Source organism: Brachypodium distachyon, chromosome 4 (assembly GCF_000005505.3).
Source record: "Brachypodium distachyon strain Bd21 chromosome 4, Brachypodium_distachyon_v3.0, whole genome shotgun sequence".
NCBI classification, from domain to species: Eukaryota; Viridiplantae; Streptophyta; class Magnoliopsida; order Poales; family Poaceae; genus Brachypodium; species Brachypodium distachyon.
The window spans coordinates 29,395,829-29,413,304 of NC_016134.3; the positions used below are offsets into that span (position 1 = coordinate 29,395,829).

Consider the following 17,476-nt stretch of genomic DNA (forward strand, 5'->3'; position numbering starts at 1 on the left):
GCCAGCATGCGACAGCCGAGAGCAGAGCCCAGAGGTGCGTCGTCAGCTCTCCCTGCCCTTGGAGGTGTATCTGATGATTGGCTGCTCTCGTGGACGCCGACAGGTGCAGGAGAAACCCTGCCCAAAACTTACCCAGGCTCCCTGTCGACAGCACCATATGTGGACATGAGCTCCATCGACAGCTTCGCGCCGATCTTGACAATGGACAGGCCCTTCTGCTGGTCAGGCGCCCACACCGTCGCAACTAGCGTGTCATGGACCTTCCCCATCGTGCGGCAACCCCTCAAATCATAGTAGACCTCTTCACGGCGTCGAACACCTTATTGGCCACGAGGCATTGTCTGGCACCAGCGCCTCCGTGTCCAGGTAGGCGCAATAGTTGGACAGGCTCACCACGCGCCTCAAGGCCCCGAAGAAGGGTGGAGGGCAGGCTCAACGTGTACAAATCACCTGGGGATCCTGTGGCTTCCCCCCAGCAGCAGCAGCAGCATCAGCTTGATATGTCAGAGGCTGGTGGCGACATGCCATACCCAGAACCTTGTGGGGTCACCGGCCTTGAGCGCGTGGTGGATAGCGCTGATTTTGGACTGCAATAATCTCTTTTCGGCGAAGGCCTTCCAATGGTGAGACATGAGTAATTTGTTTCTCTTTTCCTGATCCCAGAACACAGCAAAGAACGACAGAAACAACAGGCGAACACAAGAGGGATTTTGCGACACCTTAACTTGCGCCTTTTCTGACATTTCTTTTTTATTCAATCGCGGAACTCAGCAAAAGCTTGCTGGCCCGACATGTCCGCCATGACCCAACATACACGCCCTCTAGGGCGACCAGATCAAATAACCATATATATCAGCTAGCGTGATCATAACTTTCAGGTTTACAAAACTGACGTGAGACGAAACATAAATAACGTGGTTTGAGATACCACACAACAAGGCTTAACATTAACCGTGTACTCAGGCATTCAGGTCATCTGTGTCAAGCATCTGATGACCATGGGTGGTGTCACCAAGGAAGCCGGCGTGCGACAGCAAAGCCCAGAGGAACGTGGTGAGCTCTCCCTGCCCTTGGAGGTGAACCTGATGCTTAGCTGCCGTGGTGTTTGCCGACAGGTTAAGGAGATATCCCGCCCAGAACCTGCCCAGGCGCTCCCATAGGTCCTCCCCGTCGACGGCGTATGTTGACATGAGCTCCATTGACAGCTCCGTGCCGATCTTGACGATTGACGGGCCATTTTGCTGGTGATCAGGTGCCGACATCTCCGCAACCAGTGCGTTGTGGACCTCCCCCAGCGTGCTGCACTTGCTCAAAGTGTAGGCAGCCTCTTCACATACTGCGTTGAACACCTTGTTGGTGACAATGCCATTGTCCGGCACCAGGGCCTTGGTGGCCAGGTAGGCACAGTAGTTGGACAGGTTCACAGCCGTGGAATAATGCTCCGGCAGGCCTGCCATTGGGCATAGGCTGTACAAGTCGACTCCGGCAGATTCCCTGGCTTTCATCTTCAGCAGCAGCTTTATCTGGCAGAGGTTGGTGGCGACATGCCAGACCAGAATTCTTTGGGTCTCGCCGGAGTCGAGGGCACAGTAGATATCGCTGATTTTGGATTGCAGCTGTCTGTTGTTGCCCAAGGCCTTTCGGTGTTGAGACATGAGTAATCTGTTTCTCCTTTTCTGAGCCAAAGCCGATGATGGTTTCTTCTTCGCATCTTCAGCAGACGCTTCGCTCACGACTTGGTTGAGTGACTCAAATATCACCCTCTGTACGTTAATCCCCAGCTTGACTGATCTGGCAAGGCAAAACGATATTTATTCATCTTGAAAGATGAGACTTCTATATATATTATAAATGGAATCTATATATTCCAAAGTACACATAGCATCTGGCCTGGCATTTTTGGAACTTACTAGCTAGGCAGTGTTAAATCAAGAAGGAAGGAAGGTGTTGTTTGCATGAGTATATACCTGGAGCGAAGTCGTCTATTTCGGGTGGTTTTAGCTCGAGCGGCCATCAATAGGTTGTGCTGTCGTATGTTTTGATGCCACCGGCCCCTTCTGACGAGGCAGAACATGATCCTGGCCACCTTCTCCATCACAAAGCGATGGAGCATCGGGGTCCACCCTGTCGGACTCTGTGGCAGCCGGATGTAGTGGCAGATGATCACCACCTTGGTCCACTGAGACAGCACGTAGACACCCATCTCCCACAGCTCCCTGCAGACCATGATCAAGATGATGAAGCGCGTGACGGAGCCACCGTGGGTAATCCTCGCCAGGTAGCCGCCTTTGGTGACGGCAATGGTTGCTGTGGGCAGGCCACGGACAGCATACGCCAGGTAGGACGCTGCACCGGTCATGAGCAGAGACAGCATCAGCCTCAGCGTAGGGAAGCCGTCAGCGAAGACGACCGGGTGCTTGCTGTAGGACAAGTCCTGGAACAAAGACGGCTCGACCTCCGTGACGCGGAACACCCTCGTAGCCGTGGTTTTCCGGTTGCTCGTCGATAAGGTGGGCGACGAGCTTCCTTGAGGCCGGGTGATTGGCCTCCGGTATGGGGAAGTCGAAGAAGCGGTGGCGGAGAAGCTTGTAGAGTGCGAAGGAGAGGCACATGTCCTTGAACCGGCTGTCGCGGTCGGCGCCCCTGCCCAGCAACTTGTCTTGGGCGTCGTCACTGCATTTCCATACCCTGGCCACCGTGATGAGGTCCTCTTTGTGTGTCTTGTCCAGATGAAACATGAACCTGGGCCTCTGGATCATCTTCACCTGCCATTCTTCCCCAAGGACTAAGTAATCATACCAGGCCATGAATGTGGTCTCCGCCTCGGTGATGGCGCTGGTGTCGTCCTTCTGCTGCCTGGACGCCATGTAGTTGCTGACGAGCTTCATGTTGTCGACGCAGGCGCCGGATGCCTTGTTGGAGAAGTAGAACCAGATGACCCGCAACGCGTGAATGGTCCAGATGATCCAGAGAGGCGCCTTGAGGTACCTGGCTGTTCTTGCCCGGAGCTGGTTGGTGGACCACAGGGAGTTGAGCAGGTCCAGCGTGGACAGCTGCCGGGGCTTTTACGGCCGCCTGATTCGGGCGCTGTCCTGCATGGTGACAATTAGGATGGCCCATACCTGGAAGAGGTCGTTGGTGACGGACCCTCTCTCGGCGGAAAACGGCTGCATCAGGCCGAGGCTGTAGGACACAAAGTAGTGGCTGAGTATCATGATGATCTGGACGCCGAGCTTGACGTTCTGGGACGAGACTGTGAACCGTGGCCCAATGGCGCCCACGGCGAACTTGAGCAGCAGCACCACCACCGACGACACCACCCAGAACTGCACGCTTGCTGCACGGGTCGACGGGTCATGCTGGAACAGTGATCGCACCGTCTCGGGGATGGATGACAGAAACTCCGACGCCATCTTGCTGGCCGGCCCCAGGTGGCAACGCCCTCCTCGGTACTACGTACCCAGCTAGCTCTACTAGCTCTGGCCCGTCAAGGCTCTATCCGCCTCCGTTTCGAGATGTGCGGCAAGTAGGCGGTCAGTAGCTGCTAATACAGGTATTTCTCTTTTTTTAAAGAAGGAGCAAGCTCCAGATTTCATTAAGGAAATCACACAAGGTTCAAGGTTGCTCCTAATACAGTTTACTAGTACTATTTTCTTCGTTATGGACCACAACGACAGGTGCCTGGCGCTTAGATGTAGACCAACCTTGTGCATATGCTAGGAGATATCGAGTGTGAAACTAATGTACTATATATTTCACAATGTGTCATACTCATTACACGCAACAACTGGGGCTTTTCTGCTTTCCTTCGGCCTATTCAGCCCCAAAGCCACCGGCAAGCCACCGGCTGTTAGGGCGAGTTGGCGTGGGCAGTCTTCTTCTTTTCAGCTTAGTAAAACATCGAAGCCCCCAAGCTCTCAATTGTTCGTGCGAGTTGGCGAACTTGGGCGGATAGTTTTCTTGTTCTCTCATTTTAAGAAAATTTACATCAAAGCCTCCAAGCCCTCGATTGTTTAGGCGAGTTGAATAACTCGGACGGGAAGTTTGTGATGGTTCTATAGACTTGTCTATTAAAAAGGTTAGAGTAACATGTCAGAAAATTGAAAAACCCCAACGGAAGCATATGGTGAATAACTTTCCTAAAGATAACCCAAGAGCCTGATATCTTACACAAACTCGAGGTGCGGAGAGTCGTGGAACTTGCAATTAGAAAGCCCTGAGCTTATATGAGCGGGGAAGGGCAGAGATGCGGGCTCGTTTCATGAGTGGGAACAATGTGGGGAATAGACCACACTGGACCTGGTAGACTTTATTCATGATATAAAAAAGAGGCTATACCGATATGATCCACGTTTTTGTATAAGTCAGGGATCTCTTCGTCGTCACACGCAAATCGATATGATCCACGTCGTGGGTTGGCTATACCGTAGTGAAGGGGCCTTCCCACTTAGAGATGAGAGTTTATTTTGTTCTTTGGTGGATTGGATAAGTGGGAGAACGAGATCCCCAACATATATCTGGAGTTCTCTTCTTGGCGTTGTGCTTCAAAATGGCGTCAGAGCTAGTCCTTGCTGGTAGATAACAACTAGTACTAACGACATGGCGCATGTTCTTCGACTGTGTCAAGGTCGTCCTGTCGACACGAAAAACCGGCTTCCTCGTGAAACTAGATTGCCTGAGGGACCTGATCTTGAGTTCAGAGGGCAACATGCATGGTCTCAGCCTCGAAGACCATAGTTAAAGATGTGTCGCTCATACGTCCGAAACATATCTAATCCTTTCAAAGTTTCCATTCATGTTTTTATTGTTTTTAGTAAGTTTTTGGACTTCATTACATTTAACAAACGTCGTCTTCATTTTGTTATTTCAGGAATTTAAACAGGACGTCAGCAAAATGACGGAGCCAGGGCCCATACGAAGGTCTCGGGCGACCAGAGCAGACGTCCCGGACCTTTGGCCTGGGAGCCTTCGTCGCCGTCGCCTTTTGACATATTCTTCGTCCCCCGACTTAAAAGACATTTTTATAAATTCCGTGCACAGAAAAAACCGCCTATTAGAAAGCGAAGCAAATCCATAGAAATTTCTGCCGCCGGAAAAGGACCTGACTGTACCAGCTCGTGATACCTAAGGACCTGGATTCAGTGAAGTCACTTCACCTGACTTTGGGTGGCTGACATGTGGGTCCCATGACCCATTGGCCCACGTGTCAGCCACCCGTTGGATTCAGTGAAGTTACTAGTACCGAACTCTACCGATGGAGCTCTATCCTTCCCGGAGATGCGCAGCAAGTAGCTCCGAATGCAGTTTTTTACTAGTGTGCCCGCTACGGACCACAAAGAAAGACAGGTGCGCGCGGCCGCGCATTCTGTCTATTATATACTGCTCAGCTTATTTTGTATAAGCACTTAGATGTAGACTAAACTTAGCCCAAACTTACACATATGCTAGTGTACTTTGATACTCGTAACGATAATTTAGAAAAGCTGACCCCAGCTTAGCCTCTTGCAAGCAATTTGACATAGACCGCCGTATACATTAATTACTCTATATATGTAACCAAAGGGAATGGCCCTCGCAATTTTGTACACATTCTCTTAGTCTATGGTTTCGGAAATTATAATGAGCTAACGTCTCAGCTCTCCGGCATGCAAACTCACTCATTCGACCCTAACCTCCCTTTTGCTAATTGCATTTCTTCTTCACAAAATAATTAGATTATTAATATAATTACCTTGTTAATATATAATTCATGCGATTTAAATTGATACCATTTTATTCGAATACAAAATACATATTTATGGTTATGATTTGGATCATATAAGTCTCATAATAATGGAGAGCAGTTGCTGACCATGAATCCATGATCCTACCGATGTAGAACTACTAGTAAACCATAGAAATGGATAAGGCCTGGGTTTTTTTTCACCTCTTCTCATCTGAATCAAATAACTAACTACATTGTGGACTGTCTGAGCTTACCACCACCTCCAGAGAATGCAGACATGGTTCGTAGTTGAGACCCCTTGACCGATCCAGAGTAGAGTTGAGACCCCTTGACTGATCCATAAGTTCACTTGGTATTCCAGCTTACAATTTCAGCAGTGCCATCTGAGCAAGCAGGACAGGAAGTATGCCAATTTAAACCACAATTCAAGCTATCCCAATGTGTAGGGTGAAATACACAATAAGCATTAACAGCAACGTCCAGCAGTGACAACAAATTAAGGGGAATTTTGCCAGGATCCTTTGCAAACCGCAAGTTCTCTATTCCAACCGATTCACTGAACTTGTTCAAGTCACTGTTGTGTTTGATCTAGATGTCCTTCCAAGTAAATCTGGCATTTCTTTTTCGAGATCAGTTTATCAATTTCTCGTATTATGTTACGGTTTTGCTAAATCTCAGGCAACTGAGAAATAAGGAAATAGCTTATTTCTTGGTCGATCTTTTTTCAGCCGTCCGATTTGCTGATGCCTCAAGATTCATGCCCCTGGCTGCCTGAGCAACGGGCTGACGACTGCCTGCTGCTGTTTGTATCGGGAATAGATGTTGTGGGCTTTTTTAGGTGTGTGTGTTGGACTTTAGATGTGAGGACGGGTTTGGAAATGGGCATGCTTTTCGTTTTTCTAGGCTCTCACGTGGTTACTGGCACCATCCTGAGAAAAAAGATCGATGGAGGGGAGACGGAAAGTCCCATGAGCAGTGCCCGTCGGTAATTTTTGATTTCATTTTTATTGGCAATGTGTTTTTAGTGTGAAATTTTAGTTCATTTTTATTTTTTACGATACCCCAACTCAGTTGCACATTCGAATGAAAAATGTGCAACTAATATTATTTTTGACTTCTCCCTATATAACATACTAATCCGCGATGTGTTTTTAGGGTGATTCTGAGTTTACTTTTTTTTTATGAAAACCTAGCTTGGTTGCACATTCTAATGAAAAGTATGCAACTAATTTTATTTTTTTGGTGTTTCTCTATATATCAGATGAAATCTAGCGTAGTTGTACATTGGGAGATGTAAGTTAGTAGCCCAGTTGCGCGCTTTGAGTTCTATTGTGAAACTCTCTTTTTTTTGGCATGGGGAACAAGATGTGTTTCTGTGGTGGGGGGACCTTAATAGGTTACGAAGCTCAGTTGCACATTCCGACAAACAATGTGCAACTAAGGCTCTCTTTGTGTATTTTCCTATATGAACTTGGTGCTTTATTTTTGTTCAATATTCTTTTTGACAAATCAGTAAAGATCAAATAATCTCAATTCATGGATATTAGGTAGTAGCCTACTTGCACATTTCAAGTCAAAGTGTGCAACTAGGTTTTTTTCTTTCAACGGGGTGGCGTCGTAAGGCATGCAAATAGGGCTGCTACGGGTGCTTATTGAATGTGTTTTTAGTGTGATTTTGAGTTTCACTTTTATTTTTACGGAACCCACATTCGAATGAAAAATGCGCAACTAATATTATTTTGATTTTTCCCAGTATTTGAAAACCCTATATGAAATCATATATTGAGCGTGATTTAGAACTTAGTTGTTTTAAAACACTAGCTAAGTTGCACATTCCGACAAACAATGTGCAACTAAGGCTCTCTTTGTGTTTTTGTCCTGTATGAACTTGGCATTTTTATTTTTGTTCAATAATCATTTTGGCAAGTCGGAAAGGATCACATAATCTCAACCCATGGATATTAGGTAGTAGCTTAGCTGCACATTTGGAGTCATAGCATGCAACTCGGTTTTTTCTCTTTCAACAGGGCAGCAGCGCAAGGCATGCAAAGAGGGATGCTGTGGGGCGCTTATTGGCGATATGTTTAGTGTGATTTCGAGTTCATTTTAACTTTTAGGAAACCCAACTCAGTTGCCCCTTTGAATGAAATACGCGCAACTAATATTATTTTTTGACTTTTCCCTGTATATTATATGAAACCCTATATGAAATCATATAATTGAGCGTGATTTATAGAGCTCAATTGTTTTACGAAGCACTAGCTAAGTTGCACATTCCTATGTGTGTTTTTATGTATGAACTTGGCGTTTTTATATTTGTTGAACATTCTTTTTGACAAGTCGGAATGGATCACATAATCTCAACCCATGGATAGTAGGTAGTAGCTCAGTTGCACATTTCGAGTCATAGATTGCAACTCGGTTTTTTCTCTTTCAACAGGGCGGCGGCGCAAGACATGCAAAGTGGGATGTTGCGGGCGCTTATTGGCGATGTGTTTTTAGTGTGACTTTGAGTTTATTTTTACTTTTAGGAAAACCAGCTCAGTTGCACATTCGAATGAAAAATGCGCAACTAATATTTTTTTTTGGCTTTTCCCTCTATATTATATGAAACTCTATATGAAATCATATAATTGAGCGTGATATTGAACTCAATTGTTTTACGAAGCACTAGATAAGTTGCACTTTCCGACAAACAATGTGCAACTAACGCTCTCTTTGTGTATTTTCTTGTATGAACTAGGGGTTTTCATTTTTGTTCAATATTTTTTTTCACAAGTCGGAAAGGATCACATAATCATTTCAAGTCATAGCGTGCAACTCGGTTTTTTCTCTTTCAACATGGTGGCGACGCAAAGCATGCAAAGAGGGTTGCCGCTGGGCACTTATTGGCGTTGTGTTTTTCAGTGTTATTTTGAGTTAAATCTTTTTTACAAAACCCAGCTCAATTGCGCATTAGGATGAAAAATGTGCAAGTAATATTATTTTAGGATGTGTCTTGGTACCTATGTTTTTTTGGGTGAGTTGCACATTACCTCTCCAAATGTGTAATTAAGTTTTTTGAGATGTGAATTGCACATTAACTCTTTATATGTAATTGAGATTTTTGTGTGTGGGTTGCACATAACTGAAACTTAATATAATTTTTTGGGTGAATTGCACATCACTTCTCCTAATGTGCAATTAATTGTTTGGGTTAGTTGCACATTAAATATATTGATGTGCAATTGAGGTTGTTAATGTGTGATGTGTGTATGACTGAGATTTAAACGTATTTCTTCATTGCTGAGACTTAAGAGAAATTTTTTTAAGTGAATTGCATATCATCTCTCCTAACGTTCAATTTGTTTTTGTGGGTGAGTTGCACGTTAAGTATATTGATGTGCAATTGAGTTGTTTTATGTGTGATTTGTGCATGACTGAGATTTGTATTTTTTCACGACTGAAACTTGAGAGTATGTATTTATGTGAATTGCACATCACCTCTTCTAATGTGCAATTTTTTGGAGGGTGAGTTGCACGTTAAGTATACTGATATGAAAGCGAGTTATTTTAATTGTGATTTGTGCATGATTGAAATTTAACTGCATTTCTTCGCGACCGAGACTTAAGAGTATTTTCTTAGATTAATTGCACATCATCTCTCCTAATGCGCAATTTATTTTTTCATTTTTTTCTTACATGCTTTTTTTTGGTGTTAATCACAACGGTTGGTGTGAGTTTACTTCATCAAAGTCTTTATCTTCCAATAATTCTCTCTAGACGGGACCCAAGTCGCACATTTGTTTTTTCTTTTTTGCTAGAATTGCTTGGTCCGTTTTTCTTTTATGTGTTGTCTTTCAATCAGAAAAAGAAAAGAAAAAAAAAGCCCACACAAGCAAGCAAAGGCCCAGTCGGAAGGTGGGATTTGGCTAATACACACACGCACACCCGATATACCAGCCCAAAAAACAGCCCAGCTAGCCACAGACAAAAAGGCCAAACATGGCAAGCCCAAATAAGAAAAAGCCTCCTCTAAAAAAAACAAGAAAAAGCCCAAACACTCACCGTACGTGCGCTGAGGAGATCGTGGGGATCGATCCAGATTTGGGCTACGCATTGACCGAGAAACTGTTGTTTGTCTGTCGCCTGAGCGATAGTCGGACCCATTATGTTAACCAAGGTGATCAGTAGCACCTTGCTGAATTATTGCCTCCCATCCACGGTCTTCCGCGGCTTCCATGGGTTTGTTAGGGTGTGTACAATGAGATGATGTCAGCCTTTTCTTAACGATGTCACATAGGATAATTGCTGACGTAGAAAAGAGAGGAATGAAAAAAAAAGGCTTGAGCCTTCTCTTAATTAAAAGATGATCTCTTCACAAGAATGATAAGGCAATTTTCCATTATACGAGATTTCACATTTTTCTTAACATTTATTTAGTTAATTTATTCATCAAAGCATTAATTGTAAAAATGACACTAAGAGATACCTATTGTACAACATGTTTTATTGTCTTTTTTAAATGACGTGTAACACATAAGAAAAGACAGTTTTATCAACCATCGTACATCCCCTTATACCTATATCGTATCAAGTTACAATCTGTGAGTTGTCTGCAAGCATGTCCCATGGTTTCCTTGAAGATCATCTCGGGTACAACAAAACTATCTGGACACAGTGCAGGCTGAAAAACCTGCAGATAAGCACAGTATTGTGACAAGCTGTTGGAGAAGAGTTAGTATTCAACCATCTGGTTTGGATATAAACAGCTTTTACAATATGCCAACAATTTTTGTTGGGCCTGTCAAGGGCTTATGGCTTAGAATTTGCAACCATCCTGGAAATCCTGTCCATAAGCTACGTTTAGGATTCCAAATGGCAGCAGCACGCCTTTATATATAGTTAGAAAGGCCGAAATTTTGCCTCCATATTATTTGATATTTCTTATAAGTCGTCTAAAATGCATAATAGTAGCTGCTTACAATTCGATGAAGACATGTTCATATCCGAGGAGTCGGAAAGAAGTTGAAACCAGACAAGACCAACAGCCATGAATGAATCACACACACAGCCATGAATAGTGCTGATCACTTGATCAGGCAGCGTTGAGGTCAACAGGGTCAAGAAGCTGCTGGCCATGGTCGGTGTCTGCACCGAGGAAGCCGGCGTGCGACAGCAGAGCCCAGAGGTGTGTCGTCAGCTCTCCCCGCCCTTGGAGGTGTATCCGATGCTTGGCCGCTATTGTGGACGCCGACAGGTGCAGGAGGAACCCTGCCCAAAACTTACCTAGGCTCTCCCACAGGTCCTCCTTGTCGACGGCACCATATGTGGACATGAGCTCCATCGACAGCTTCGTGCCGATCTTGATGATAGACGGGCCATTCTGCTCGTCAGGCACCCACGCCGCCGCGACGAGCGTGTTGTGGACCTCCCCCAGCGTGCGGCAACCCCTCAAATCGTAGTTGGCCCCTTCACGCACAGCGTCGAACACCTTGTCGGCCACAAGCCCGTTATCCGGCACCAACGCCTCCGTGACCAGGTAGGCACAGTAGTTGGACAGGCTCACCACCGTGGCATAATGCGCCTCGAGGCCCCGAAGTAGGGTGGACGGCAGGTTCAGCATGTACAGGTCGCCTGGGGATCCGGTGGCTTCCTCTCCCAGCAGCAGCAGCAGCAGCTTGATCTGGCAGAGGCTGGTGGCAACATGCCAGACCAGAACCTTGTGGGTGTCGCCGGCCTTGAGTGCGTGGTAGATAGTGCTGATTTTGGACTGCAACGATCTCTTTTCAGCGAAGGCCTTCCAATGGTGCGACATGAGTAATTTGTTTCTCTTTTTCTGAGCCAGAGATGCAGATGATGAATTGTTCGTCTTCCCATCTTCCGCCAAAGAAGACGCGGCACTCAAGGCTTGGTTTAGTGACTCAAATATCACCTTCTTTATATTGCTTCCCAGCTTGACCGACCTGGCAAAGCAACGATATATGTGTTCATCTTGAAAGATAAAACTACAATCTGTTCCAAGCTACATTTATCTGTACACTTTGGATCAAGTTATGTACTACTCATTTGGGTGGTGGTAAATTAAGAAGGGAAATGTGTTGTTAATTAGAGTTGTATATACCTTGAGCGAAGTCGTCTGTTTGGGGTGGTTTTAACTTGAGCTCCAATTAGTAGGTTGTACTGTTGGATCTTCTCATCCCATTGTCCCCTCCAGACAAGCCAGAACATGATCCTTGCCGCCTTCTCTGTCATCCAGCGCTGTAGCATCGGCACCCACCCTGTTGGACGCTGTTTCTGCCGGATGTAGTTGCAGACGATCAACACCTTGGTCCACTGTGACAGCACGTAAACGCCAATCTCCCACATCTCCCTGCAGACCATGATCAAGATGATCCAGCGTGTGACCAACACACCATGGGTGATCTTGGCGAGGCGGCCGCCGGCAGTGACGGCGGTGGTTTCTCGAGGCAGGTCATGGACAGCGTAGGCCAGGTACGAGGCTGCCGAGGTCATGAGCAGCGACAGCATCAACCTCTGCGTGGGGAAGCCGGCGGCAAAGACGACGGCGTGTTTGCTGTAGGACAAGTCCTGGAGGAAAGAAAGCTCGACCTCCGTGACTCGGAACACCCTCTCGTGGTTGTCATCGAGGATAATTTGGGATATGAGCCGCCTCATGGCCGGGTGGTCGGCCTCCGGGATGGGGAAGTCAAAGAAGCGGCGGCGGAGAAGCTTGTAGAGTGCGAAGGAGAGGCACACGTCCTTGAACCGTCCGTCGGCATCCTTGCTGAGCAGCCTGTCGCCGCTGTCATGGTGGCTCCACACCTTATCCAGTGTGATGAGCTCCTCTGGCCTCGTATTGTCCAGCTGGAACCTAAAGCTAGGCCTCTCGATCTTCTTCACCTGCTCATCTTCGCCGAGGACCAAATACCTGTACCCGACCATTGTCTTTGGGCAGGCGTCGTGGTCAGCGTGCTGCGACGATGATGACGCCATGTAGTCGCCGACGAGCTTCATGTTGTCGGTGCTGGCACCCTCTGCGCTGTCAGATGACACGTAGTACCAGATGATGCGCGAGGCATGGATGGACCAGATGATCCAGAGGGGTACCTTGAGGTACATGGCCGTCTTGGCCCGGAGCTGGTTGGCCGACCACAGTGAGGTGAGCAGGTCGACGGTGGACATCTCCTGTGGCTTGTACGGCCGTCCAATGCTGACGCTATCCTGCATGGTGACGATGAGCACGGCCCATACCTGGAACAGGTCGTTGGTTGCAGACCCTTGCTCGGAGGTAGACGGCTGCATGAGCCCCAGGCTGTAGCTCACGGAGTAGTGGCTGAGAATCCGCAGGATCTGGACGCCCGGGTTCACGTACTGGGAGGACACCATGAACCGGGGCCCCATGGAACCCACGGCGAACTTCACCAGCAACAGCCACGTCGACGCCATCACCCAAAACTCCACGCTGGCGGCGCGGGTCGTTGGGTCATGACGGAACAGCTCTCGCACCGTCTCGAGGATGGATTGAAGGAACTCGAACAACATGTTATTCGCCGGCATCATATATCTCTTGATCGGCGATGACAACGACGACGACGCACTAGCTAACTAGCCTCCTCAATTAGTGAGAAAGCTAAGTACTCATCAGTTAGCTAGCTACTGCCTACTAATATTGTTCTCCCTGACGTACAGGCAGCGCGCCCCTAGACCTGATCAGAGCATCTAGCTAGAGCTCTCTTAGTCAAGATCCGTACGTTTTTCCAGATCACGCAAAATATATTAGCCACTTACTCGAAATACTATGTTCTTGACAATATAATTGTAAGGAGTGACTATCCACACACCGTCGTGGTTCTGTTCTTGTATGCTTTTAGTTAGCCAGTGTTTCTAGATCTGGATCAACCATTTGTTTCTGAATGAATAATATATATGGGGACTTGACTACAGCTTGGCGTTTGTTTAACAAAGGTTTAGCGCAATCCAAAAGATTCCCCTGCATGGAAAGCTTCAGAAAAAGCGCCCCGTGGTTGACATAAAATGTGACATCACACATTCGTCCATGAATTACGTAGCAGAAAGTACGTAGTGGGCAATCTAAAACACTGAGATAGTCAAGCAAGTTAAAAATTCGTGACCAGTAGGGAGACGTGAATTGCCACATGACAAGGTTTGTGAAGGACTTGAGATTTTGGTGTAGTCCGTGTCATTCTAAACCACACATTTGGAGCATCTTCTTTTCCTATTATCATGAGAGTATTGTTTGACCTTCTGTGTTTCCCTTAGCTTTACTGAAGAACCCTATGACTTGTACTATATGCCAATTGGCAACTGCATTTGCATCTGCACGTGACTAACATGACTTCCGGGTCTACTCCATCTGGTCTTGATATTTGTTCTGACATAAAATATTCAAGGCAATACAGGAACAATGATCTTTCAATGTAATACATGCATGTAAGAGGGGAGTTTTTCCCTTCTCTTTTGGTTCTTTTTTATTTTTGCAGTCTCCATCTCCTACACGTGCACTCCTAGACTTGTGTTAAAAACAATGAATTGGTGAAGAATCTTGTTTATATATGGAGCAATAGTAAAATCCTGGTTCGACAGTGGAAGCAGATAAATAATTTTGAATCACTTCCACTTCGCCTACTAGCTAGCTAGCTAGTTGCACTATTTCTCTTTTCTGCTTGCAGGCATCTCACGTGAACAAGAAGACTGTAATTAATTACCTACTCTGATTTGGAGGCCATACGCTGGCTGCAGCTCCCCAAGAAGAAGAAGAAGAAACCCTTTCCTCTACGGGATCAGAGGCAAGAAGGGTTGTTTGGCCTGGGCAGCATTTCAATCAGGTATACACATGTATTAGCTAAATATGTTGTTCTGCTGTTTGCCGAGCCTTAAAATTAACTTGATATTTGAAAATGTTCCATTTCTACATCTTTTGGTCAGTTCGAAACTTCAGCGAGCTTAAAAAGATGAAGATGGTTGACGTCGGCGGAGTGATTGCATCCTTATTCATCATGCTGAAAGAGGACATCTATGTCCTGATCCGCATTGAAATCCTGGTGACACTGGTGACGGCGATGTTCCTGGTGATGTTCATCATGGACTTCTACCGGTGCCGGTCTCGTGGCTCCATCATCATCACGGCCTTGAAGACCGTCGATGGGCTGTCCGATCAGATAGTGGTGTATCTCCTAGGGGTGATGCAATCTGCAGAATTCGATAACCATCTCTTTGCGGTCTGGGCCGTGGTGCTGGTGAGCCTCCGTGCGAGCCTCGGCTACCTCTCCGGGTACGGCATCCCAGACCGCGAGCGGCGGCTCACTGAGGTGGCAAACGTGGCAAAGTTCCTGGCGGTAGGAATATTGAATGGGACACGCCGCTTGGAGTTCACCAAACCACTCTGGTCATTGTGGGCCATTCTGCTGCTAAGGAGCCTGTATAAATTTTTTGCCGGTCAGAAGGCTATATCATCCTTGTGGCATGGCCGGAGCTCGGAGTTCCTCCCTGAGTACATGCGTGCCTTGCCCGACGACAGTGAAGAGAGCAGCACTGACAATGGTCCTCAAAAGTACCTGATTTACGGAGAGTACAGACAGAAGATCGACTTGAAGAGGCCTGGGTATACTCTGCATCTTAAAACCATCGAAGAGAATTCGCTCATCACACTGGACAAGGTGACAAAATGCAAGGAGCAGCTGATGAGATCTGACAGCAGATACAAGGATATGACCATTGCCTTCACACTGTCCAGGCTGCTTCGCTGTAGGCTTGAAGACGTGACGCTGCACAGAGAGAAAGCTCTAACGACACAACACCTAATCACTTCAGAGATCACCGTTGGTGGGCTGGACAGCAACGCAGAGAGAGCATTCAGAATCCTGGAGCTGGAGCTTGCATTCGTCCGAGACTACTTCTACACCCTTTACCCGATGGTCTTCTGGCAAGGTCTTTTTTCTCTTTGTTTCAGCCTCCTCCTTTCCATGGCGACCTTTTCTGTCGCGTTTTGGCTGGCCCTGGGCATCCGCGAGGTCTACCAACCCCCTCAAGAAACACTTGTGCTCTGGGTGCGTGGATGGAACGTGGATGCTGTCATCACATGGGTGTTCTTGTTCTTCATGATGTTCAAGGAGGCCTGGGAGATGGTCACATACGTGCTATCAAACTGGACAAGGTTACTCCTTGTGTGCAAGTACGTGCAGAAGAGCTCGCCTGATGCTCTCATGGAGAATCTGACAAAATCCATTTTCAAGTCCAAAATTGCCAACCCATGGCACGGTTGCATCGACCAGTATGACTTCTTGGAGTCATATACTTACAAGCCATCCTTTTGGAAGCTGGCAAATGCCCTTTCCATGGGTAAGGTTCCCAAGAAAACTGATGGAAAAAAGTGTGGCAAAGCTATCAAGATCCCTCAATGTGTAAAGCCAGCAATCCTAAATGCGCTCCTCCGCTTAGGCCTCAACAGCCCTCAGCTGCCCAAAGAAATCCCATATCTGACGCAGAGTGGCTCACCAGTCGATCAGTTCACACGGTACAGCTGGGCCTACCTTGAGCTGCATACATGCTCTCAGGTCATTCTGGTGTGGCACATAGCGACCAGCCTCTGTGAGATCAAGCTTGCACAAGATCATGGAATTGATTTAACCAACCCTGGGTTCCTGCGGTCTGCCTGGTCGTATCTGTTGTGCCGCTGCACTTCGCAGCCATACCTTGTTGGCAAGAGCAGCAATCTGCATGAATCACTGGAGACTAATTACCATGTCGCGAAAAGCTTGTCACAGTACTGTGCTTATCTGCAGGTTTTTCAGCCTGGACTGTTGCCAGATAGTTTTGTTGTGCCCGAGGTGATCTTTGAGGAAACCGTGGGACATGCCCGCGAACGACTCACAGATTGTAACTTGATACGATGTAGGTATAACAAACTCATGGAAGCCGCAGAAAACTGTGTGGATGAGAGGCTCAGTATGAACATAATTCAGCAAGGTGCTACTCTAGGCAAGGATCTCATCAAATACGAGGATGAAGAAAGCCGTTGGAAGATTCTAGCTGGAGTCTGGGCTGACTTACTTGTGCACATCGCCCCCAGCTGGAATGCAGCAGATCACAAGAATAGCCTCGAGGCTGGAGGCGAGTTCATAACCCTCGTGTGGGCATTGCTTTGGCACTGTGGCATCGAGAAGAGCAGCTTGTGGGACAAGGGCGAAGCACCTGGAAGAAATGCTCCAGTACCTCTGGAAAATAATAGTACTGGAACCAGCAACAGTCAACCCGAGGAGGGGCAACAAGTATCTGAAATCAATGCTCAAGTGCTTCAGGGAAATAATACTGAAACCAGCAGCATTCAGCCTGTGGAGGAGCAACCCGATGAGGATGTTACTGCTGAAACCGACAACATCCAGCCCGTGGAGGTGCAACCCGATGAGGATGTTACATCGAATCAAACTCAAAGTGAGACTGAAGAAATATCTCCGAGCAACTCCACGAATTAGCTTCGCCCCCCATGCTATGGTAAGTCTTCTACCTGTACATTCTTTTTACCATTAACATGTAGTAGTATGCTAACGTTATGATGATTCAGAACAAGAAGTGGCCAATTCGTTGGAAAGACTCCTGGAGCAAGGGAAAGAAGCACCTTGAACAGGTACACTTCATTGGTTCGAAGTGCAAACAAAGGACTAGCGGTTTGTAAATTATACGCAAATTAAGTAGCCTTGTTTGGCCCTGAATTTGTTGTCATCTAGCTGGATGTTGTTGTTAATGCTTCTT

General features: G+C 46.9%; 3 protein-coding genes across 3 annotated transcripts; 1 reads left to right on the forward strand and 2 right to left on the reverse strand.

The window, feature by feature from the left end:
* Positions 1-959: 959 nt before the first annotated feature.
* Positions 960-3,413, reverse strand: LOC112268674. The gene is made up of 4 exons (XM_024454608.1): positions 3,123-3,413; positions 2,465-3,008; positions 2,073-2,346; positions 960-1,791 (listed from the first exon to the last, which is right to left on the reverse strand). Exons 1-4 carry the CDS (start codon positions 3,411-3,413, stop codon positions 960-962), a joined length of 1,941 nt encoding a protein of 646 aa, XP_024310376.1.
* Positions 3,414-10,606: 7,193 nt separating this feature from the next.
* Positions 10,607-13,512, reverse strand: LOC106866713. Its single transcript, XM_014902364.2, has 2 exons — positions 11,829-13,512; positions 10,607-11,670 (listed from the first exon to the last, which is right to left on the reverse strand). Exons 1-2 carry the CDS (start codon positions 13,265-13,267, stop codon positions 10,803-10,805), a joined length of 2,307 nt encoding a protein of 768 aa, XP_014757850.2. The 5' UTR covers positions 13,268-13,512; the 3' UTR covers positions 10,607-10,802.
* Positions 13,513-14,268: 756 nt separating this feature from the next.
* LOC112268676 lies at positions 14,269-17,399 on the forward strand. The gene is made up of 3 exons (XM_024454609.1): positions 14,269-14,553; positions 14,654-17,218; positions 17,289-17,399. The coding sequence occupies exon 2, from the start codon at positions 14,680-14,682 to the stop codon at positions 17,197-17,199; it is 2,520 nt and encodes an 839-aa protein (XP_024310377.1). The 5' UTR covers positions 14,269-14,553; positions 14,654-14,679; the 3' UTR covers positions 17,200-17,218; positions 17,289-17,399.
* The last annotated feature ends 77 nt before the right edge of the window (positions 17,400-17,476 follow it).